Source organism: Anser brachyrhynchus, assembly GCF_964034855.1.
Source record: "Anser brachyrhynchus genome assembly, chromosome: 2".
Lineage (NCBI taxonomy): Eukaryota > Metazoa > Chordata > Aves > Anseriformes > Anatidae > Anser > Anser brachyrhynchus.
The window spans coordinates 10171538-10195407 of record NC_137695.1 but is presented as its reverse complement, the minus strand read 5'-3'; the positions used below and the strand labels follow the sequence as shown (position 1 = coordinate 10195407).

General features: G+C 46.4%; 1 protein-coding gene across 4 annotated transcripts in view; it reads left to right on the top strand.

The window, feature by feature from the left end:
* The window catches only part of PTPRN2 (protein tyrosine phosphatase receptor type N2), a 645529-nt gene that overhangs the window by 532963 nt on the left and 88696 nt on the right, over positions 1–23870 (top strand). For all 4 annotated transcript variants that reach the window (XM_080579571.1, XM_080579572.1, XM_080579573.1 and 1 more), the window contains one exon: positions 7524–7736. In XM_080579571.1, the coding sequence (XP_080435697.1) occupies positions 7524–7736 (213 nt within the window). The remainder of the gene's footprint in view (positions 1–7523; positions 7737–23870) is intronic.

Below are 23870 nucleotides of genomic sequence, written 5' to 3'. Positions count from 1 at the left end.
TTATTTATTTATTTATTTATTTATTTATTTATTTATTTATTGGCTCCTCCGTCATTGTTCTAGCCCCGCTTCCATCTTGCAAGAGTGACACCCAAAAAAAAAAAAAAAAAAGATGGGAGGGGGGGGGCAACACGTAGGGGAAAAAAAAAAAAAAAATCCCGCATCCACAACAGAAACCCCAACCAGCTTTCCCAAATGAGTGACACAGCCCGTGTCCATTCATCGCCTCACTCCGGCGAAGGCTTTCTGAACAGCCCAGACCTCCTTAGCCAATTGCTGCCAGCAACATGTGGAGGGGAGGCATCGCTATAGCAACCGGTGGATGGGCCATGTGCGGCAGCCGGCAGGGGCTGCGAGCCGCCCGATATAAGGAGGGCAGAGCCGGGGCGCGCCGGCATCCTCCGCCCGCGCCCCCCGGGGCCGCCCGGGACCACCGGTTCCCCCCGGCCGGCCCCCGCCACCGCCCGGGGAGCGCCTGTGCCTGCCGCCGCCTTTGTCTCCGCCGAGGAGGGGAACGGGGAAAGGGGGGTGGGGGGGGAAAGGGGGAACTTTTGGCACCGGTGGAGGATTGCTGGAGCCCGCTGAGGTGCGCCGAGCCCTCCGAGGGAGGAGCCGTGGGTCGCAGCGCCATGGCAGCAAGGTAAATGTGGTGCTGGGGGGAGGGGGGGGGGGGGCGGAGGGGTGAGCCCGGAGAGGGGGAGCGGTGAGGGGGAGAGAGGTTTGGGAGCGGGTGGGGACGTGGAGGAGGGGGAAGGATGGGGGGGGCGCAAGGGGAACGGCCGTCCGCCCCGTCGGGTCGGGTCGCATCGGGTCGGGGGCCCGCGGTGCAGAGCCCGCTCAGCGCCCGCCCCCCCCCCCCCCCCGCAGCCTCCTCCTGGACCCCCCCGTAGCCTCCTCCCGGACCCCAAAGCCCCGGACGCCCCCGGCCGAGCGGTGCCCGGGGCGGGCGGGGGGGAACCCGGCGGGGCTGGGACGCTGCCTTCCCCCCTAGATGTTCCCTAGGCCCGGGGGGGTTGACGCGGAGGCCGCCTCCGGAGCCCCAGCCCGGTCCTGGTGAGACGGGGCGGCCGCGGGGGGGCCTCTCGCTCTCCCGCCGTGGTTCCGAGGGCCGGCTCGCCCGCTGGCACTGGGCTTTGAGGGCGCTTTATCTAATCCCGAAATTCTGGATGTGCCTTCAGCATCAGCATGAGGTCAGCGCTGGCACAGCGGCTTAGGTTGCTCTTGCTGAAGACGCTCGGTTACGCTCAGCTCTCGCTGGCCGTCCTCTTGGCGCTCGGGCTCTGACGCTTTGTGGCTTGGACCTGCTCTGTCCCTCTATTTATGCTTTACTCGGGGCCAAGGAGGAAATCTGCTTCCCGGTGCTCCCCATCCTTTGCTTTCCCGTAACCGCTGCTGAGCCCCTAGGGCTGGGAATGGAAGTTTCTCCACCGTGGTGTCTTCTCTTCTTGCTGCCACCCCAGAGGCGCTGAGCGGCTTCGGGCAGGACGGGCCATGCTCCGGCATCTCCGTCTCACCTACCTCCTCCGCGGGCATGGATGCGGCCGTCCGGTTCCCCGAGCCGTGCGTTATTCCCAGTTCCTCAGTGATGCCGTAGGCTCTCGTGCGGTGCTTTGCCTAAATCCCGACTCGATCCTCAGGAAAGTCTTGAAGCTCTCTAATTTTCCTCTTTCGCAACCGTATGCCTTCCACGCCACAAACTTCTTTGGGGCTCTCGGATATTTTGGCATTTCAGCATCACCTTGTAGTGGGATTCAGGACAATGACTATCGTTTCTTGTAACTCTAACCAGAAACTTCACTTCTGTTTGCCTTTAGGAAGCCAGAGGGAAAATATCTACCATTGAGCAATGGATCTTTGAACTCACTGAATTCTTGATTGTATTCAGTCATTGTTCGTGGTATTAATCCTACTAAAAGGTATAGAGATGCTCCAGAGTGCTTTGTGGTGTTGAAGGTTGCGGAAAGATCATTGTACCCCTACAGATGAATAGATCTGTGGCTCTTGCAGTGACCTTTCTCAGTGATTTGAATAAGCTGCAGTTCCCAGAAACCCATCTGCCTTTTGTGTTGGTCAATTTGTCTAATCTTCCCGACCCCTGGAAGACGCAAAAAGTACCTTCCCGTCCGATTTCACCCTCCTGAGTAAAAGCCTTAAATTGACCTCATTTCAGGTGACGAGCTGACATCTGCTGAAAGTGATCCTGGCATCAGGCGAGTTTTCCGGGGAGGGGTGAAGAGGGAGGCAGAGGACAGCAGCCCCAGAAACCCCATACTAACTCTAAAGATAACGCCTTAAAACACCAACAAGTAGCCTGGACCGTGCAGCTCGGGTTAACGGTGCTGACCCTAAAAATCCCGGCGTGCTCTCGAGGTGAGCACCCCCAGGCCCTGCTGCCCCACGCTGACCCGAGGGGGAGTGCGAGGCAGGCGAGGAGAAGCAGGGACCGAGACCGAGGGAGGTGCTGCTTTCCTTTCCCTTCTTTTTGCGTTCCTATTTTACTGAAGGAAAATCCTGCCTGTAGGCTTCCTGAGGACAGATGGGGGTAGCCAGGTTTGTCCTGATGTAAAGTGTTTCTCGGGTTTTCCAGTAACCTATCAAAACTTAGGCAGCACGGTGCATCCCAACCTTGATCCCCAGTAACCTCGTAGCGGGAATTTGCTAGAAGTGAATTTAAGTTTAGATTTATTTCAGCAAGCAGCCAAAACGGGTATATATGAATACATGTTGTATGTACATCCATACACACCCACACACATCCCTTTCTTCATGTTTTCTGTATTAAGGAAATAACACACACATCCTTTTAGTACCAGTGGCCGAGACTTGGCAAAGGGTCCTTTTAGAAAAAAAAAACTGGTGAACTAAAACTTATTTTACTAAAGTTTATTTTCAAGAAAAACGATTTTCTTGTAGAATTCTTTTCTTCTGCCTAGGCACTTTTTTCCCTCCTTGAATGGCAGATTTGCAAGTACAATTTCATCTGCACAGAGGAACAATAGCTTTCAGTTGCACAAAGGATTTCTCCCACCCTGAATCCAAACCACAATGCCTCTTGCTCTGATAATAGCTTCTGAAAAGATTTTGTAATGCACAGAATTAATACATGATTATTTCCGCCTCACTTCTCTCATTTATTAGATTCTATAGTGAATTCCAAATTAAAAATAGCACCTCTTGAGTTTTTTAACGTTCTAATATTTTGAAACAAATCATATTCTAAAGTTCCCCTTTTTGCCCATGTTTACTAAGAAATCCGTGTTTTTTTTATTATTGCTCAGAAACTAAACTGTCTAATATCAATGTAAAAATCAAGCTATGCAAAAATTGCTAAAAATATAACAGCGAGTTATTTCTAAATGAATCGTGGTGATTTTTCCTTTACAACTGGAAGAAAGGTTGGGCGCAGTAACTGGCAAGCTGGCCTTTGACTCAGAAATACCCTTTTAAATTTACGAAGCGGAATAAAACCTCAACTTCAGTTAGAGTTTTGTTTCAGCAAGGACCAGAATCAGGCCCTGTGTCCTAGAGGAGATAATGAAGTGTAATTCTGCTGAGGCATCTGGAAGGTGAGCTTCCACATCACTGCATGGGAGCTCCTCTCTGTTCTTACAAAGTGTGTTTCCCCCACACTTTCCAACATAGGTGTGAGAACTTATTTACATGAAAGCGTGCATTAAATATTTACTGACATTTGCCTGGAATTTGTTTGAAATGTCGGCTGTTGTGCTGCATCACGGGATGACACCACGGATCGGGACGCTGCTCTTTGATTAGAGCAGTGATTTGTGACTCCGGCGGCACGGCTGCTTCTATTTACTGATGCACTTTTTGGTGTGCATCAAGCGCGTTCTGTCAAGGGACCGGGAAAGCCTCCGTGAGATCAGATCCCATGCATTTTTTTCCCCTCTTGAACAACAGCAACAACAGAACAACCTCAGAGGAGCGGTGTAGCTCAAGCAAGCACTGTTGGGTGGAAGTGGTAGGTGTGATGTTGGGCTGAGGCAGGGTGAAGCTTTGCCTTCGAGCATTTAAGCATGGACCGGGCTGTTTGAAAGGAAGCAAAGCCGTGCTGAATCTCCAAAGCCTGAATATTCAGAGTCACTTCCTAAGCCATCCGATTAGGAATTAGCTGTTTTCCCTTCCCAGGACTCTGTGGTGCTACCCGTTTTTCCAAAAAGGCAATCTTTCAGGGGGATGTCAATATATGCTGTTACATAAAGTTGAGAAAACGCATAGCTACATGGAGCTGGATTTAATATTTAATTACGTGTAATTTATGTGGTCTATTTATTTGTTAAGCCTTAGGGGGGGAAAAAAAGGTGATTTGTTTTTCTTGTTATGCAACAGCTATTGTTCCCCTTCCACCCCAGGCACACACACCATGGCAGCCTGGACGAGCGCAGGGAGAGGTGTTCTGCCTTAAACGACATCCGACTGTAAATGTCAAATTCATAAATATTTAAACATTTTTCTTTCAATTTCGAGTCAAGTCTGACAGGACGCCTCTAATTAACCCTGGGCTCCGTTTCAGGCTGGGGCCTTATTGCAGGGAGGAATCCGAGGTTCAGGCGAGGTGGGGAAATCTCTGCTCCTGCCTGGGAGGGGGAGGGAGGGACGGAGGGAGGGAGCTTGCATCGAGCCGCCTCGGTTCATTTTTACCCCTTTCCGAGTTTGAGGCTTGGTCGGACACAAACCGGGTGAGGGGGCAACGGGTTTATCGGGCTGACCTGGGAGCAGTGGGGGCCGTTTCTACTGTCGGGACCCGTCGCGGGGGGGGGGGGCGGGAGTCGCTGCAGCCCCACGCCCGGTTCCGGAGCGGGACCCGACGGCGGAGCGGGATCGGGGAGCAGGGCTGCCCCGATCCCCGTGTGTGTGGGGGACCCTAAGCACCGACCCCCGGCGGCAGGGAGGGGAGAGGGCGAACCTCCGCGCCCCGACGGCAGCGGGGAGCAGGGCGGGCGGCCCCACGGCCGAGCCCCCGACGGGGCGGGGATGCGGGCGCTGCTCCTCCGGGTCCCTCCCGGGGGGGTCAATCCCCCAAACGTGTTTTTTTTATATAGTATCATTATTAATTTTTATTTTTGCAAGCCCTCGCCTGCCTCGGCACTAGGGACACGGCTACGTGGGCTCCCCGTGCAAAATGCCTCCCGACGTTGTGTGAACGAGGCTAAAGACCCCCCTGCAGCCCCCCCCCCCCCCTCCCGCGGGCAGGTTTCGAGCTCTTCCCCCAGTTTCTGGCTCTCAGTGGGGCGCTGGGGCCGTGCGGGTCCCTACCAGCGCCTTTGTCCCGGGGCCAGCCGCCTCCCGCAGCCCGGCTCTGCGGGGAAAAAGTGCGTGGCCGAGCTGGCGAGCAGCATCCCGGATCACTATCATCCCGGATCACTATAACTACGGCAGGAGAAGGCGAAGCACGCTCTTTCTCTCCGCCGTGTTTACCCAGGGCGCTTGACAGCACTCCGCTCCCGTCCTTCGCATTGTTTCCCTCGCGCAGCCCTTTCCCCCCTCGGCGTTTGCGAGGCTCTTTCACACGGCGACGGGGGAAGGAGAAGCGTTAAAATCCGCCGGGGGGGGAGGGGGGGGAGCAGAGGAAGGGGGGAGCCGGGAGCGGTGCCCCCCAGCCTCCTCCTCGCCCCCCCCCCCCGCGCCGGGGGAGCGGGGATGGAGCGGCCCGGGGGGGGGGGGGGGGTGCCCCCGGGGCTGGGGGCGTAGCGGAGGGTAAAGGGGGAGTCCGGGGGGGGGGTCGTCGGCACCGCGGGGGGCCCGGGCTGGGGTTTAGCAACCCCCCCGCCTCGCTGATGGGAGGCCAAACACAGCGCCGAGGCGGATTAACGTCCCGGGGCGCAGCCGTCGAGGCGGGGGGGGGGGGGGGGGGGGGGGGGGGGGGGAGCTCCGGCACTTTTTTTTTTATTTTTTTTTGCGGGGGCTGTCTATTGAGATGCAGATCGCGACCCCTGGCCCCGAGGGGACGGCGGCCTTTCACCGAAATGCTAATGGCAAAGCGCGGCGGCCCTTCACCTCCCCGGGCCCCCGGGGCCGAAAGCGGCGGCTGCTGCCGTCGGTGGTGCCCCCCCCACGCCCCCTCCCGGCTGTTTGCGAGCCCCCTTTCCCCCCACCCGGGGCCGGGGGGCCGGGGCAGGTGCCGGTGATGGTTGAAGGGGGACACACACACAAGGAGGTGCCCCCACACCCCGGAGCCCCCCGGGACGGGAACGACGGTGGATGGGGAAGGGCCGGGGGGGGGGGGGGGACAACCCCATCCTCCTGGAGGCTGTTGGGATTTGGAGGAGGGGCCGTTACGGGGTGGGGAGGGGGGCGGAGAGCCGGCGGATCCGGGATTGGGGAGGGGGGGGGGGGGGTGGTTGCGCAAACCCTCGCCTCGCCCCGTCGAGCCCCGCTCCCGCCCCCCGCCGCCCGGGGGCTGCCGAAGGCGGCCGCCCTCCTGCGCTGGGCTCGGGCGGCGAGGGAAGCCGGGAGGGCTGCCTGAACCCCGCGTTGCCATTAACTCAGCCTCAGCCCCGGCTAATCCGCGGCACTGAAGGCAAGGAGGCTAATTAATGACAAGCTTTTACAGTCAAGACCGGCGATAATTGCTTTGGTGGCCTTTATGATTACAAGATAAAAATGGACCGGGCCTGACATAAGAGCCACTGTGTACACTGCAAGACAGGAGGAAATTAAGAGCTGGCTAGCTGAATGCGGAGCAGAAAATTACTAATAGAGGAGAGATAATGAATAGGCCGGCTAGGCATTCATGGGGAAAAATCCATTTTGTTACCACGCGAAATGAGGTGGTGGAAAGGAGTTTGCTAATTGTTCTCATCTTGTAGCAACCAGGACTGAGGCAGGGGCGTGCTTTTCAATTCATTTCCCCGGTAATTGTGAGAGGGGGAACGCGGGCCAAATGAGTCTTGCTGCAATTTGCGCGCCTGGTCTTTTCATTTTCATGTTGCGTTTTTAATTGTTGCTAATATAGCTTATAATGAAGCTAATGAGGGGAAATTATCGTACAACTTTTTAGCGCATGGAGACAAGTGAAATGCACGAGAAGGATCCTCTCCTATTGCTGCAAAAAAAATAATAGTAATCCAGAGGACTTTGGAACTATCGGGCTTTTTTTTTTATTATTATCCTTTTCCTTCTACACCAGACAAAAGGAAGGACCGCCACCTACTTCTTTTATTGTGTGTTTTCGTGTTTTATTTTTCACTGTAGGAAAAAAAAAAATATGTGATTTTCCTTCGTTGCCCCCTGTCAGCCTGCGGGGCTGGTGGTGGGGGGGGGACCCGGGGCTGGGGGCATTGCGCGCATCCAACGCGCCCCCCCCCCCCGCCTGTCGCTGCTTAAATACCGCGGGAGGGGACGGGAGGGGACAAGGCGGGGGGGAAGGACAAGCGATGCTGTCCCTGCCCGTCCCCTCGGCTCCATCCCCGGCGGAAAGTTGGCGCTGCCGGGGGCTTCCCCCGACGGCCCCCCCCCCTCCCCTCCTCGCCACTCAGGCGCTGCCTCTCTCTCCTCCCCTGCAGAAGAGCCACGTCCCGCCGCTCCCGCGGCGCGGGGAAGAGGCAGAGTCCGGCAAGTTCTTCCTCCTCACCCTCCTCTCCCTCGCCTGCATCGCCGGGGTCCTGGCGGCGTCGGGGGTCGTCTACTGCCTCCGGCACCGCGCCCACCACCGCCTCAAGGAGAAGCTCTCGGCCCTGGGGGCAGACGCCGGCTCCGACGCCACCGCTGCTTATCAGGTAAGCAGCAGCCTTCCTCCTCTTCTTCCTCCTCCTCCTCCTCCCCGGACCCCTCTCTCGGTCGGGCTTGTTTTGTTTTCGACGCTGCGCCCCCCCCCCCCCCCCCCCAGCCTCCCCTTTCTCCCGTGAATATCCCTGCAGATTCACTGGACCGGCTTCTTACTGCCGGGGATTAATCTCGGCTGTTCTGGTGGTTGCTGTAAATTTGTGGCTAATTAGAAACATTAAAAGGAGAAAAAAAAAAAAAAGAAAAAGCTCTCGCCACTGGAATTCTCTGAAAAAATAACACTAATATCCATAATCTGTCACCCCTGCCACTATTAATAACGAAAAATCTTTACCGTTTATGAGGAATGGATTGCACGGTTATCTGAAGATGTCTCTCTTTTTGAGTAATCGACTTCTTCGGGGTCTGATATGAAAAGAGCCTTTGACCCGATCTGTTGCCACCTTCTGCCATTATTCAGATAAAATGAAACCTAACGCTGATAGATGGGGAGGTAAAGCGGGGCCGTTTCCAGGAGAACAATGGTAGCAGCTGTGTCCCCAGTAGTGCGGGAGCGCTGCGCTGAGGTCTGCTGAAATAAATCAGGGACCTCAGGGTTTCTCTTTCGGTTTCAAAAGTATGGGGTGGAGAGAGAGGCTGCGGCTTCCTGAAGTTTGCTTTAGGTACCGGTCTGGGATGCGCGGTGGTGAGGCGGTGCATGTGTTGTGGTCCTGTGCCACGCAGCCCTGCTCAGCTTTCCCAAAATATTTGGAGCGTGGCTAGAAAAAGAATTCGAGAATGTGTAAACCTCGTTGCTGGAGTATCCGTGTCTGCGCTGCACCGATAGGGTCCCGCTAATGGCACTTTTCTGTCAAGTTTTGTTCTACCTTCTTGCCCTGCTCAGCATCAGACCTTACGGCCTTTCGGTATTCTGGGGCTCAGATGGATTCAAATCGGCAGCAGGGAGTCGTATGGGAAGAAACTCGTATTTCCTTGCAAAGTTTGTGTCTGTCTGGACCTCTCCTGGGTCAAAATTGAGCGTGTTCAGTGCCTCTCCGTAGTTCGGGGAGGTTTTAGTAACGAATGGTAAATACAAATGTTTCCATAACAATTAGCATCCTCAGGGATGGTTTTGCTTTTCAGTTTAAATGGAATTCTTGCTGTAAAAAATAAAAATAAAAATCTTTGAATTACTTTAAATCTTCAAATCTACTTTAATCTTCAAATCTCCTTTAAATCTTTCAATTTAATAAATTCCAAAGCAAGAAAGTGAGATCAGAGGCGTTTCCAGGGGAAAAAAGGAGTGTCCTACAGGACAAAGTGTGAATAAACCAGCAGTTTGTCAGGTTAGTTTTGTTGGCCAAGTAGACCATTGCCATAAATATTTTTGTTTTTAATAGGGAACTTGCTGTTGACTTATTCAAACTGCACAAGTAATAGGTAGTCTTTTTTTTTTTTTTCATTAAACATGAATACAAGAATTCTTAATTTCAAAAAAAAAAAAGCCCTCCAGGTTCCAAAATCACACTTGAAAGTGAATTTGTGATAATTAACAGGACAATCTTCCTAGTGACAGCTCTAATTAATAGTATCTGTAATTAAAATCGTGCCCTTCCAGCAGGAAAATTGTTTGAATTTCTTGGAGTGACCTTTTTTGCCGTTTCTCTGGGGAGTATAGTGGTTAAGTTGATATTGATTTTATAATGAGCTCTGGTTTGTTTAATAAGAATCTGTAATCCAGACACTAAATGAAATGTGTGCTTCATTTCTTCTTCCCGGATTTATATATATTTTAAAATCTCCCTCCTTAGATCTAAGAGTGTAATTTTCTGTTTGAAAACCAAAACAGGCGATGTTTTGAGGATGCTCAGTGTTCCCAGAGCAGGACTGCTGTAATATTCTTTGTTCCTGACCTTTGGGCCCAGTCCTAACCACCTGACTTCTTAAACATTTCCATTGGCTTTTCAGGAGAACTGTGGTCATGAGGAGGAGGAAAAATGTTTTTCCTTAAATACAAAGGTTTCTAAGGGCCTGGCTCTCCTCCCGTGGAAGTAGATGGGAATTTTGCCATTTGTTTCAATGGCAGCAGTAGGAGGCCCCAGTACGGGCAGACAAAATACTTGAGCAGTTTCGATGCTGCTAAGTAGCGTTTTATCAAAATGAATCACTGGGCCTCATTTTGTATATAATAAACTATTCACGTGGATTTGAAGAGAAATTAGGACTGAGCCCTGTTCACATAGTCAACATCACCGTATGCTGAGCTGTGATTTAAATGTAATGGGTATCTGGTGTGGTGCATGTTTTGGATAACATCAATTAGGTCTCAGAAAAGCATCAATTATCCTTTTCCTCATCTTCTCTGATATTCATAGGGCTATAATGTGACCTGTGTTCATATGGGGAAACAAAAAAAACAGATAGCTTTGGAAATTACACCTACTTGGTTCTCTTCTGTATCAGTTAAAGGCTTTGCAAGTATCTACTCAGTGAACTCGGTATATTTTAAAAATATGAAATATTTCAGCAGCTGCTGACACTAGACTTTAAAACGTGATACTCCAATATATTGCTGGTTACAGCTTAAGTGACAATTCAGATTTATTTTTTTTTTAATTTGGAGGAGGGGGGTAGAAATTGGTTGGTATAAAAGGGCCTAGTGGCCCAGTGTGATTCAGAGAGAGCACTGAAACATCACGTTGGTTCACGTGCTTCTCAAAATGTCAGTGGTTTACATCTTCACATAAACATGACTGACCTAAATTTTCAAGATTTAGCCGAGACATTTTTCATCCTAACCCAGTTCAGCCAGGAGAGTTCACTCGGGGTTTTACTCATTCCTTCCTCACCCTGTGAACTTGGAGGAGGTTTTTCCCACAGCTGTTTAGCTGTGTTGTTGTTTTTTTTTTGGTTGTTTTTGTTGTTGTTTTGTTTGTTTGTTTTTGTTTTTTTTTTTCCTTGCAGTTTACACAGTGAAAGACCAGATTGAAAAGGGGAAAACAGACAAATTGTATTGTCAGGGAAATAGCAGGTTGGCTGCTAAGTCTCCTAAGATGCTACTGGTGAGAGCTGGGAGCCAGCCCAAACTGCTGCTCCGCACCAGTTCCCCGCCAGTTCCTGCACCAGGGACCCTGCGCCTGCGCCGCGGAGATGTCCAGCGTCACCCCACGTCACTGCCCAAGCGTTTCTTGTGCGAGAGCACCTACCTACCAGCACAAGGGTTTTTGGTGTAGAGGCAGACCAGGCTTAGGCGGAATGGCCAACACCACTTAAAAGTTGAAGCGGGCAAATGAAATGCCGGGGTGCCTTTGCTAACCGGGCGGGTGGAGCGAGACTGATGGAAGTGGTTGAGTTGAGGTCTGGAGGTTTCTTTGGAGGCTTTCCCGAGGCAAGCAGCTGGCTTTGAAAGCATTAAAATAAGGTCTGCGAGACTAACCCTATTTGAAGAATAACATTAGGAAGGATAGATACACAACTGCAACTTCATTTATCTTTGAATCGCTAAGCAAATGGCAAATTATAGCCTGGTTTAATTAGACTGTGGCTAAGGAGCTTTTCAGAATGAATGGCAGCGGTGTATCTCGTAAAACACTACGTGTGCATGAAACACAGCTTACACAAAGGCGGACACTTTTTGTGTACCTTTTAAACACGTCTCCCGTCCTTTCAAATCACATGTGTAACAATTAGATAAGTCAGCGTCAGTGTTTGTGGATGACTAAAAAGAGGATCGAGCCGCCCTGTCTGCGCCTGTGCACATGCGCACACCTACGCTCGTGTTTTTAATTGTTGCTCGTGTCGCTTTGATCTCCTCTGAAAAGCAAGTTTAGTATGCTACTAGTCCCCTCTCTGGTCCAGGAGATTAGGGCAGAAGCGTTTTAAGAATTTTCAGCAGAGCCTCTTTGATTTATTTCACAGCGCCGAGCAGATTTTCCTCCCGCACTTTGAAGCCTTTCGAACACCACCCAGAGAAAAACGGGCATTCAGACATGGGGGGCAGGCTGCGAGCGGGGCCACTAAGTGCACATCTTACTTGTCACCGCTCCCATTAGCGAGCAATTTATTAACGTAATGAGTGTATATTAGCGGCTGCAGCTATTTAGAGATGCTCGGTTGGATTCAGGGTGATGTATTTGTGAGTCCAGCTGAACCCTGGCTTTTGACCCCTGTGTGGAGAGTGCTGGGTTGTGCAAGATGTTAAATCATCAGCATATTTTATACGTCGAGTTGCAGAACTTTCCTGTGAGCATAATCTTCTGCATCACCGCTAATGCTCTGCAAAATGTTGGCCATAATGGAATTTAAAGGCAAAAGTTGAAATGCATTGAAGCTGGCTTCAGAGAGCCTCCCTGTTAATATTTTATGTCAATAATGTGCTTTTTAATTTTCCTTGATCTCAGCCAAAAGAACTTCCTTTAGAAAGCGAGGGGGCAAAGACCAAACAGTTTACAATGAAGTCCTTCTGCAGCTGCCTGAGGTATTCAAGGTTACATGAGCCGTGCACCGTCAATGCAGCTGGGTTACATCATCCGCTGTTTTAAAACTTGTTCAAATAACTTGATTTGGCAGGCATATAATTGTAAATTATATGTTAAATTCTATATTATTACATGTATGCATTATATATAAATTACATACTCCTTTGTCAAATTCGGTCTTATTAATTACATGATCCTGCTGGATTCAAAGCCACTAAAAACTTCTCTGTGCTTTTAAAGATTTGATCCTGCTGGTATTTTTGGTTAGACAGAGACTTTAAGAAAACAGTATTCACAACAGTTACAATAGGGATTTTGCTACAAATATTTTTAAAGGCTCCAGCAGAAAGAATCTCTACTTAGCCATCATGCCTTTTTGGTGTATTTAAATATAGATAATTCATTGCATCTAATATGGCTTCAGGTTTTAGACTCTAGACTGACTTTCATAAGCAAACATGTTATTATCGTATTAGATCTTAACATTAGAGCAATATTATATATCAACTCCTTGGAAAATTGAATTTTGTGAACTAAGTGAAATGAAAAAAAAAAAAAGGAAAAATGAGCTGCTATTTCTCAAGTTCTCGGTAATATTCAAATTAACATCAGGACCGAGAGCAAAGTAAGCTGGCAAACTGGGGATGGTCAGTGCCCTAAAGCAGAACCTCATGTCTACGTAAAACTGCTTCCTTTTCAAGGATCCTCACTACACTTCAGCAAAAAAAAAAGCTATCACTGAGGATTGAAGCATTCAATACATGAGTATTTAGTAAACATGTCAGTAAGGAATACATTTAGTAAGGATTTTGGTTAGATGAAAATTTTGCCCTAAGGCTGAATGCTGCGAAGGGCTTGTTTGTGTTTTCTTCTGGGAAAACAAGGGGCATAAAACATTTTTAATCCTTTCCTGTCCTTATTAAAAGAGAAAAAAAAAAGTCATCTCACGTGACTGTGTAGTGACAGGACTAACACTAATTGTCTGCAATAAAACATGGGAGGTATATGTATCAGAAGAGCTGTTCTTGTCCATTTAAGGCTGCTTACTGTGTATTATGTGAACAATTTTCTTTAATTAGAATTTGGTCTTAAAATAAATTCCCAATAACCTGCAAATGTATTACATGTAATGTTGTTACATAAAGCACTGGACTTTAAGGTGAGACAGTTTTTACAATCTCCCAAATACTTTGCACAGAAGCCATACGTAGCAGTAATGAGCGAGAAAAAAGAGTTGGGAAGTGTTTAAAGGTGGCAAGAAGAGAGTTTACCTTTTGTTTAAATATTTTATTGGTGTCAGATGGTGGACAGCCAAAGCACAAAGAGGCAAAATGAGAGGTGTACGGATGCGGATCTAACTTCCTTACTAACTTTTTTAAGGATATTAAGCTCCCAGCAGCAGGGAGATGCAAGGAATCCCTTCCTCTGTGTGGAAGATGTTTCTTGTGCTCATTACAAATAGCTGTCTTCCAAGAAGAAGAAGAATATAACCAAAGAATATATTGAGGAATACAACTTTTGTCAGCAACTGCATGCCAGAGAAGGGGGCTTGTCCCAGCCAGGTGCTGCAGCAGGGGCAGTGCAGCAACACTTTTTTTGCTAAAATACTCTTTTCCTTAGACTGGGCAGGTGGAGAGAGAGGGGTTTTTTTTTTGAAAGGAAAATGGGTACACACACAACTCCTGGAAGGGCATGGGTGAGGAGGTGCCATGTGGGTTTAGGTCTGAAGGATGCAATCCATCTTTATCAAGCAGTCAGCTGTTGGTTTGCACAGAGAGAGCATGAAGTAGCTGAGAGCAGGTGATGGTCGGCCTCTCCCCTTGCCACACTTGCTTCATTTTTCCCTGTCTAAAGGAAAAAAGGGCTTGGTGTTCCGTGGAGCAAGAAAAGAAAGGCTCCATACATCTCAAGGTATAGTTTTGGGGTATTTTGGATGTAGGAAAGTGCAAAGAAAAATGAATAGTCAGAGGGGAAATGAAGTTAGTGACTCATTTTTAATTACTGGGAAATTCAGAGTCCTTACCCAAGCAGGCCTTTCTTAGAAAATGTGCTGGAGGTGCTCTGGCCTGGCAGGCTGCATCTCGCCTGGTAAATTAAACCGGTAAATTGCTCAAACTGCCCTGGCATGGCTTCAGGCCAAGCCACCCAGCTTTCTCCCAAACAATCTCTTGCACACAGTTAGCACAGGCCAAGAAAAAGACGTATATCCATTTGCTGGGCAGTCTTCTGAATAGTTTGGCTGTGGCCAGCCCGTTTAGAGGGTGAGTTTTATTACTGCTTTACCAGCCGTGAGCCCCGAGCACCCAGCCCCTGCTGCAGAGCCCCTGCACTGCTCCTGGCCACGCCACGGGGCTGGGTTTGCACAATGGATCGTCTCCCTCCCGTAAATCGATTATGTCCCAGGGCCTGGACCTTTGAGAGAAGCCAAAGATAACCACAGCCTTGCCTAATGGGCTGGAGAGTATTTGATCTGCAGTCCCAGGCAGTACATCATCTCAAGTGTCCTGATTTCTTTCCGCAATAACTGTAGTGTCTTCAGTGGCATTTTTTCTGATGTTATGCAGAGGATAATCAGGCCTGTCTTTCCAACATACTCCTGCCCTTTTTTTCTGTTTTCAGATTTATTTATTTTTTTGAGCAGCTATGTTAACGTGTTTCATATTTGACACATTTGTCTATTGTGTACTCTCTCAACACTCAGCAGCTAACACTGTGATCTGGCTTTCTGAGCCTTTCCTATTATTCCCTCCAAGTGCTATGCTGGAAGGAAAAAAAAGGTTTAAAAAAAAAAAAAGGTATTTTTTAAAGTTTTTAACTGGGAAGGTTTTTATTTTGCAGAATAAATCTTGTACTGGGGTCATGTTCCCTGGAAGAGAGCAGAGGTTAATTTTGCCTGCATAAGCAACAGTTGCAGGTGATGTTTGTCAGGTCTTGTAGGATCCCCCTGCCTGGGAGCAGGAGCAGGTTGCAATGTGTTCTCTGAAGCCTGAGGGTGCAAAAAAAGGCGTTCTCCTTACTGCTTCTGTTCATTCTGCACATCGATCTCACACAGGGAAGTGGGGAATCTTTTGTCCTCTCTGCTCCATGTGTTTGTACTCAGCCTTTGTGAAGGATTCGAAGCTGACCATGGCCACCTGAGTTTTTTCCTTGGTAAGCAATGCAGACTTGGCTGCTGGATGGGACCGAGGGGCAGAAGTAGGGGTCGCATCCTCAGCTTTCCTCTCGGCCTGTAGCCCGCTTGTGCAGCTCTTGGAGGGAAGCGAGTGTTGCCAAGCCAAATATTCTGGGTGGGCTGTGACGTTTTTGCTGGTTTTGTTGTGATGTGAACCATAAGAGAAGGAGTTGGGGTAGAGTAGGCTGGAGCTCTCCTGGGGTCATGCAATTGTCCCGGTCTTCCCAAAGAGGCCGGGTGAGGTGGTGACCTCGTGGGATGTGTGGGAGCAGAGGCACCCCATGGGTGGGCGTTGTGCAGAGCTGCCAGGAGCTGGAGGTGGAAGGAGGATGTGGTCCGTGCTGGCTGGACAGGAAGCCTCATCTCGTTCCTCTCAGCAGGGGCAAAGCTCGGGGGATGAGGACCTCCTACCCCAGATGCTTTCCCTACATTTACAGGCACAACTGAGCTCTAAATGCTTCCTAGTTTAAGGGACGGAGACAACTCGTCTGACTTCTTTGTGCTGTGATTTTTGCTATTACAAGTCCTGAACTCTCACAGCAGCAGTGAATGCCACTGCTTGGGTATTCCTACAGTTGTGCATAATCCAGTTCAAGTTCTCAGCCTGCAGCGTGTAGAGCCTGTGTTCATCACCTGCATTTTTAGAAAATAACTAAGCCAAGATTAAAGAAGAGAGGCTGTAAGAGAGTGTGTCTAGAAGTGAAATCTTTCAAAGAAACAAAATTAATTTTGGGGGAGGATGGGAGGGAACAGCTTTCGAATCAGAGAAAATCAAATTTAGTGTAGGTGGCTTGACCAAAGGGGAAAATGCATTAGGTTTTCTCTAAGCCTTCCTGTCCAGTTTCTAGATTTTCTGCAGGACACATCAGTGATGTTTTATTGATGTTTGCTTGGGATGCCAGCATTCTGAACAAGAAGAGATTTTGATAAGGGAAATGGTTTGTTAAATTTTTAATATTTCAGATGGATAAAATCCTATTCATGTTCTGCGCAGTTTTTATTTTTCTGTCTTCACACCTAGCTAACTCAGTTGCAGGCTTCTTGATGATTCCTGCTTTTTCATTCTCCATAGGAGTGTTGCTGCTTCGCAGAACTGTGTGCAGCAGCATGTAGATCTCAGAAGTGGCTGCTCTTGTCCTGCAAAGCATGGACTGCTCATCATTACCATGATAAAACTCACTTTCAGTATTGGGTTCGCATGCTTACCTTGGCTGGTTAAACATCGAATGTCACCTAACTTGGAGATTTATTCATTTCATGCAGGCAGGAAAGCTCATCCTTGGTCAGGCTGTCTGACAACAGCTGAAATACTTGGTTTGAAGTGGGCAGCAGCAGAGCCGTAACTACCAACCCTACCTATTTTCTACTAGGCTGGTTTGAACATCCTACTAATCTTCCAAAATGTATCAGGGAGAATATTCACATGTCAGAGAAATATTGATCTTTTCTACTAACTATGAATAGAAGAGGGAGGGAAAGATGAGAAGGAAAAAATCAGTATGCCGCTGCTTTTTTGACAACGTGGGTAACCAAAACTTGGATTTTGCCTTTTTCCAGCTTCTCAGCTGGACTTCATCCTGGCTCACTGTGAAGGGAAAATGCCTGATTCTGAGTGAAAAGGGGGGATCTGCTGGGGGAGGTTTCATTGCAGTGGAACATAGCAGAAGGTGCCAGTGGCTGGCCATCCACAAAGGGTAGGAGGACTGATGTGTTGAAGCTGAATATAGTTTCGGGATCAAGAGCAATCTACAAATGTCATTTCATGTGATATAGTGAAATTATGTCACATAGCATCTCTCCTGTACTCTGGGGAAATAATATATATAGTAAAATGGGAATAGGAGCGTGTGAAGTCCATATACTGTCACCCACTAGAGTGAAATAAAGAACTGTAATTCCTAATTAACCTCACTGGAAAGCTCTTGTGTGTGGAATTAAAATATGTAGGAGGGTTGCCTACCAACCTGTTCCAAATTTGAACTTGTTTTTGAAGGTTTGGATCAACCCAGTGGCTTTCCAAGCATTGTTGACTAATAATTTTGTTTGCTTGTTTGAAGACCTTAGAAGTTAATTAAGTGAAAATCAATGATTGAGGCTTCTGCAGGTGCTGGTCACTCCATCTCAGAAGGAACGCTGCAGAAATAGAGGGAGAGAGGAAAAGGTGACAAGAATGATTAATGGTGGGGAAAACTCATACAAAGAGAGACTGAAAAGACAGGTTATTTCTTATAAAACACTAACAAAGTGGCACAGTAGAAAAGTAAAATGTGTATAAGATGAGGAGCTGAAGAAAAAGTGAAACTCTTACTCTCAGTTCTGCATAACACTAGGGCAAAGACTAGTGATTTAGTGATGCTAAATGCATAAAACCTCTTGGTGCTATTGCTGCTTTCTCTGAATGGGAGGTCTCCCTGTATCTCTAAACATCAGTACTAAGATCTGAGTACAAAATCCCTCTCACTTTTTCCAGTATCTCCTGTAATGCTAATAAAGTGGATGTGTAGAAATATTGACCAACATTTTTAATCCTTGAAGGCTTTTGCTGTGTGTGATAGAAAGAATGTCTGTGCTCAGAGATATGATAGAGCTCATACATTTATTTTTTTTATTTTTATTTTTTTAGAATTTAGGAGGGTTTCAACATACTACCAAGTTTTTAGCTCCTAATAACCTCTCTAACTTACTAGCAATGCTGTACTTTATATATTCCTTTCTTCCCTGCTGTTTCCTTGTTCACAAAATTTGCATTTGTTATTCCTAGCAGAGCTAAACCGTGATTTCACTTTTGTTTTCAGTGGGGAATGGGTGGAAAGCAATGACGTTAGTTTTCATGTCAGGAGAGGGTAATGACTGGCACCTTCAACTGTCATGACAGATGATGTTATGAAAAACAAATGTCGCTGATGGCCATCTTTGATAAATACTTCCTCATCCCAGCATCATGTCTGCTGTGTATAGCCTCCTTCCATGAAAAAAAGGATTTGAGCTTTTTAGAAGCTTTTAGGGCTTCTTTTTGTATTTCTCTTCTTGGTTTTAGTGCCTCTGTTACCAGGAATGCAGTTACACAGACTTTAGGAGAAGCAATAATAATCCTTGGAATGGGGTAAAACAGCATTTTTAGACATAAAGTTGTGGCTGTATGTTTGTTTCTTTCCGAGCTAGACGTGGATGCTGAGTTCTGCCGGCGAGCTGGGAATTCTCACTTCTGCCAGAAATGGTCTCCCGTTTTCAGTCCTGCAAGACAATAAAATAGTGGACTTCACAGCCTTAATGTATATTTTTCTTGAGAAACTACAGCTGGCTGGGGACTGCGTTTTTTGCCTGCTTTGGGCCCCAGGCAGCTATAAACGCTGGGAGTGGAAAAGGAAACATTCGTGGCGGTTCTCTTTTAGAGCAGGGGCATCTGCTGGAGGCTGGTCCAGCTTCGGGGGTGTGAGGCAAAGTCAAAATATGTGAGAAATTTGCACGTGGTTGTGCATGGCCTTGCAGGTTAATTCAGTCATTAATACTGTTTATTTGTGAACCATACTGTGCTGTATGGCTCTCCCTGTGCTAGCAATGAATTTACTGTCCAAATTCATATTACGCAGCAGCTGGGGCCACGTCAGCAGGCATTGGAGTTAGTTAAGATGAACAAAGCATGGCAAAGGTGATGTGTGTTTTACACATAAAGGGGCGGTTGTGCTGGTTGTAGGGCCAGTTTTGCAGATTACTGTGGATACAGGACTGCTGCAGTGGGGATGCTCCTATCTGGACCCTACATTCAAGTTTCTTAGCAGAACTGAGGGCTGAACTCTGATTTCTCAATGTCCTAGTTACTCCTTAACATGTCTTTCCTCTCCTCGCTTCACACTTACCATTTACTTTTGATACACTATATGCAACCCCACTTGCAAGGTGGGAAATGCAATTCAGGCACCAGCTTTGGTTGAAACCACCAAAAAATATATTCCTTTTTTTTTTTTCTTTTTATCTTCTGTCTGTGAAGTCCTTTACACTACCTCACGTTAAGCCAGGCATGTTTGATGAAACTCTTCCCTCTTTCAGAAACCAAAGGTGGAAGCTGTCTTGCTCACGCAGGCCCACTTAGAGTGCTCTCTTCTAATGTTGTATAGGATGAAAATCCCCAGCACAGCCACCCAAACGCGGTCTTGAAATTGTCCTGATCCCCTGGCAAGCAGTATTGTCTGCAAAGAAGTTTGTGCTTTCCTGGTGTGTGCAGCAGAGAAAACACTACCTCTATTTCAGGGCAATATCATCCGACCTATGCTGCCATGTCCTCCTTACTGAGTAACCAGCTGGCTGTTTAGATGTCCACCTCATTGATGAGAGTCACTGAAAGAATTAAAATAAGAATATTTTCCTTAAACTGTATCACTTAATCAGTGTCTCTGGTTGTGTGCAAATCTGAAATGTTCACGTCTGCTGGACCTCTAGAGCTGTGCTCAAGACCGGGATGGAATAACGGCTGTTTGTTTTGATTCGGTGGGATAAGACGGTGCAAATGCTTGAATTTAAAAAGAGGAAATAAATATACAAAAATGAAGGAAGAGTCATTTTCCATCTGAGGATAACCATGTTTTCTTTGCCTTTCCCCTCCCACATGACCTTTACTTTCTTTTTCTTTTCTTTTTTTTGTGATGAAAGGAGAATGATAATTACGTGAGTTCCCACCAGGAAACACTTGGAATGCTAAAAAAAAAAAAAAAAAAATTGCAACTTTTTAATTTCAGAAGTCATAATCAAAATTGGGGTTTTGTTAGGAAAATGGGTGTTTGACTGCAGTGCTTTCAAAGAGAAACACCATCCTGCGTTTTAGGTCTCTTAAAATCAAAACAAAGCAAAAGTCCTACTCTGGGGCTCAAGATGTATGGTTAGTGGTGAGGTGCAAGAGTATGGGTAGTAAATTGAACAGTGCAGAGCAAGTCTTTACTGACAATCAAATATATACATTCTGTGGTCTAATTATTTCTGCCCCCACCCTCCGGGATCTATCACATACATGTCTGCATAAATACGAAGTGAATGGAGTGTGGCTATGGAATGCTATGTTTGATGCTGTGGCAGAGGTGTGATCTCTCAAAATATGACTTAGAAACATTTTTCCACTATGTCCCTCTGTTCCTTTCTTGAAGGCGAGCTGATCTCAGTAGTTGCCTTTTCTGGCAGTGACAGCAAATGCATGTAAATATTCCACACATATAAATAGCTCCTTTACTGCTGGACAAAAAGCATGTTAAAATGAAACTAAAGCTTGAAAGTATGTTTCAATAACTCAAAAATAAATGGTAATAAAGCTGTAATTATCCCCAAAGCTACAAACACAGTAAATAAGTTAAAGTTAAATTTATAACACCTGCAAGCATATTAAGTATGCAAAAGCAAAACAAAGGCAGCCAAATGACTTTAGCTTCACCCTGTAGTAACACTAAGCAAATTTGGTTAGAGAATAATGATGTTTGTAGTCCTAGATTCATTTGTTTAAAAAAAAATGAGCTTACTTTATTTTTTCATTTTTTAAATCTCACTGCATTATGACTGCATCTATCGCAAAATGTGTAACTCCATGCTGTAAGTGCAGACTTCACCTCATCCAGTGAATGATACATCCTTAATTTAAAGGAAGGGAAAGATTAATATTCACTTAAACGTACTAAAAGCGAGAAGAATTGAATTCTTAAAGATCTCTTTTTTTTCCACTCCTAGCTTATAAAAGGTTATGTATATTCTTAGTTCTCTTTATTTTATTACAAAGTATAGCCTAGGATCTTTTAGAATTAATACTTAGCATTTTTAATTTAAAACTTCTGCAAAACAATTTTGTTTCACGTGTAAATTAAATACAGGGTTTCTGTACATTTGTTACTTGTTTCTGCTAGAACATTAGGCAGGTCAAGTTGAAAGGGCTTTGTGTACGCTCATCTACCAGTTTTAATAAACAGCATTTTTCTTGGTTTAATGTCTCTGCATTTTTTTAATAACTATACTATGGAAGTGTTTATTCTTTCTTACATTTTTTAAAAATGTAAGGAAATAATTGTGCCACTGTTGTTTCTGGACTAGGTCAGGTGATTTCCATTTGAATTTGTTAAGCAAAAGATTTTGAAAAGACTGGAAATGTCAGGCCTATTTCTTCAACTTTATTTTTGGAATTATGTAAGTCTGGGACTCGGTTTAAAAAAAAAAAAGACTCATGAATATAGAGTAATGAAATTGTGTGTATATATATATATATTATATAAATAAACTAGAAAGTTGAAATTTCCCTCAGATCCCAGGTTCTTGTTGAGCAAGTCTGAGGTGACTGTAACTGGGGAAGGACAACTGTATTTTAGGTAGGAAGCTACTTTCATTTACTTTGGACTGAAAATTTTCATTTATAGTACACCTGGTACCAGCTGGATGTGAACAGTGCACGTGTCACGGTTAGTGGCTGGACTAGGGCTACCTGAAGATTATTGCATGAAATAGGTATTTTAATGAACAGCAGCATCCTAATTCCAGGCAGCTTGGGGATGGAGTGGCTCATCTTTATGAGGAATGAACATAACACAGAGGTGCACGTTGGCTGTCCCTTAACTGGGATGCCCAGTGTATGTCCTTTGCCTGTGATGTGCTGCTTTGAGGTGGCTGCTTTTTGCCTTAAATTCCACTTTTGCAAATAGTAGCAAGAGATGGTGGATATAATGCTTTTATTTTTCCTGGGTGAGATAATGATGGTGTCGTGCAGTTGTGTAGGGTTTTATCGGTGTGGGAGACATTTTTGCCCTGCGCACCATCAACAGAGCCACTCATGGGAGGCTTTGTCCCCAGCCAACAGGAGCGAGTCCTTCACCAGTCTGTGCTGGCCTGACAGCAGCCACCTCTCATGCATGGGGACTCCTTTCCTCAGGCCTTCTGGGGTGTCTTCTCTAGCAGGGTTCAAAGCTCTGCTCCTGTAGAAACTGAATACGGGGGAAATGATTCAATACTGACCATCATTCAGACTGGTTTTAGTGTCAGACACTCCTATCCTCTTACTCCCTACCGGGGTTTATACAGGGTTTTCTCTACCAAAACAAATATTTCAGTAAACCATAGTGAGGTGACTGTGGGGTTCATTTCTGAAGAGGCACAAGGCCTCCTTGGCTGAGAGGAGAGTTTCTTACTCTTCTCTTCAGGTTCAGAGACCCCATCTAACAAAGCAGCATGGTAAGACTGGCTCTCTGTCCATGAGTTGTTGTCCATTAAGCACAACAACTCTATTGATGCCCTTCATTCGATTTGGGTAAACTACATTTATGGCATGATGTGGTTCATTCACAAGTGGACTGTATGGATCTGAAAATCCATTTCTTGTACCTTAGGAAATAATTGCTGCTTTGTGCTTCTCTGTATCTCTGTGAGGACAACCAAGTATTAGAAACACTTTAAAACCTCGTTGGAAGAGGTCCAGGGTTTTTCTGAGAATACTGTTTATGGTTTGTTTAAGGTTATCAATTATGTTTCAAATAAAAAGCTCTCTACAGATGATCATTGTGCTGTACTTTGAACTCATTTAACTGGACATTATTTACAGAATATTTATCTTGGTTATGGCAGTTTTTGTCACACAGCGATATTACTTTTCCATTATATATTGCATGTGACCGCCACATAAGTTTGATAATAAATGTTGGGAAATAAAAAACAGAGTAAGTGCCTCAGTATGATAGCAATTCCCATGTGATGGGAAATAATGTCATAAACTTCAAATTACCTTTTAAATAAATGTTTACGTCCAACCCATCCATTAGATCATAGCCTGAAGGGTCAGGAGGATCATTTCTTCATATTTCACTGTATGCATTATGATTGCTTTTTTAGGTGTAAATGATGTTTTTAAATGAAGAATGGCACCCGAACTATATACAAACAAAGGCTAGACATTACAGAGTTGCTATATGGCAGAAATAGCCTCAGCCACTCTGCTAAATATAGAAGTGCAGCAGTAAACTGAATTCTTTCTTAGAAAATATTTTTAATGGTGCATGTGCTGAGACAATACAGAAATACGTCTGTTTGTGTCATTCATGCAGTTTGCAGCTTTGACATTTTAGTCAAGTCTGAACTCTAACTGTGGTTTGGTGGATGGCTGTTTTGCTAAATGCTTATGAGAGTAAAGATTTTGGAGAAAAGAAAGAGCATACCTGAGCGTGCAGAGAGGTGAATAGATAACAGGTAGTACTGAGGGTTTTAACCACTCAGGGCTTTGCATGCCTGTGAAATGGTCCCACCTCAGTAAGTGCCCAGGGATAGTGTTTCCTGAGAGCACCAGTTGAGAAACATCCCATGTGTTGAGACCCCACTACTCCCAACACCTTTCACAGGAGAGGGCCAGAGCAGCCTGCCTTAGGGATGAAACAAACCCAAATCCCACATTTAGATACGTACCTGCCCTGAGTTGGACATCCCTAGTCCATGTGTCCTGAAGGAATCCATTTGGACCCTCAAAACAAAACGTGTTGAAGCTTTTGTAG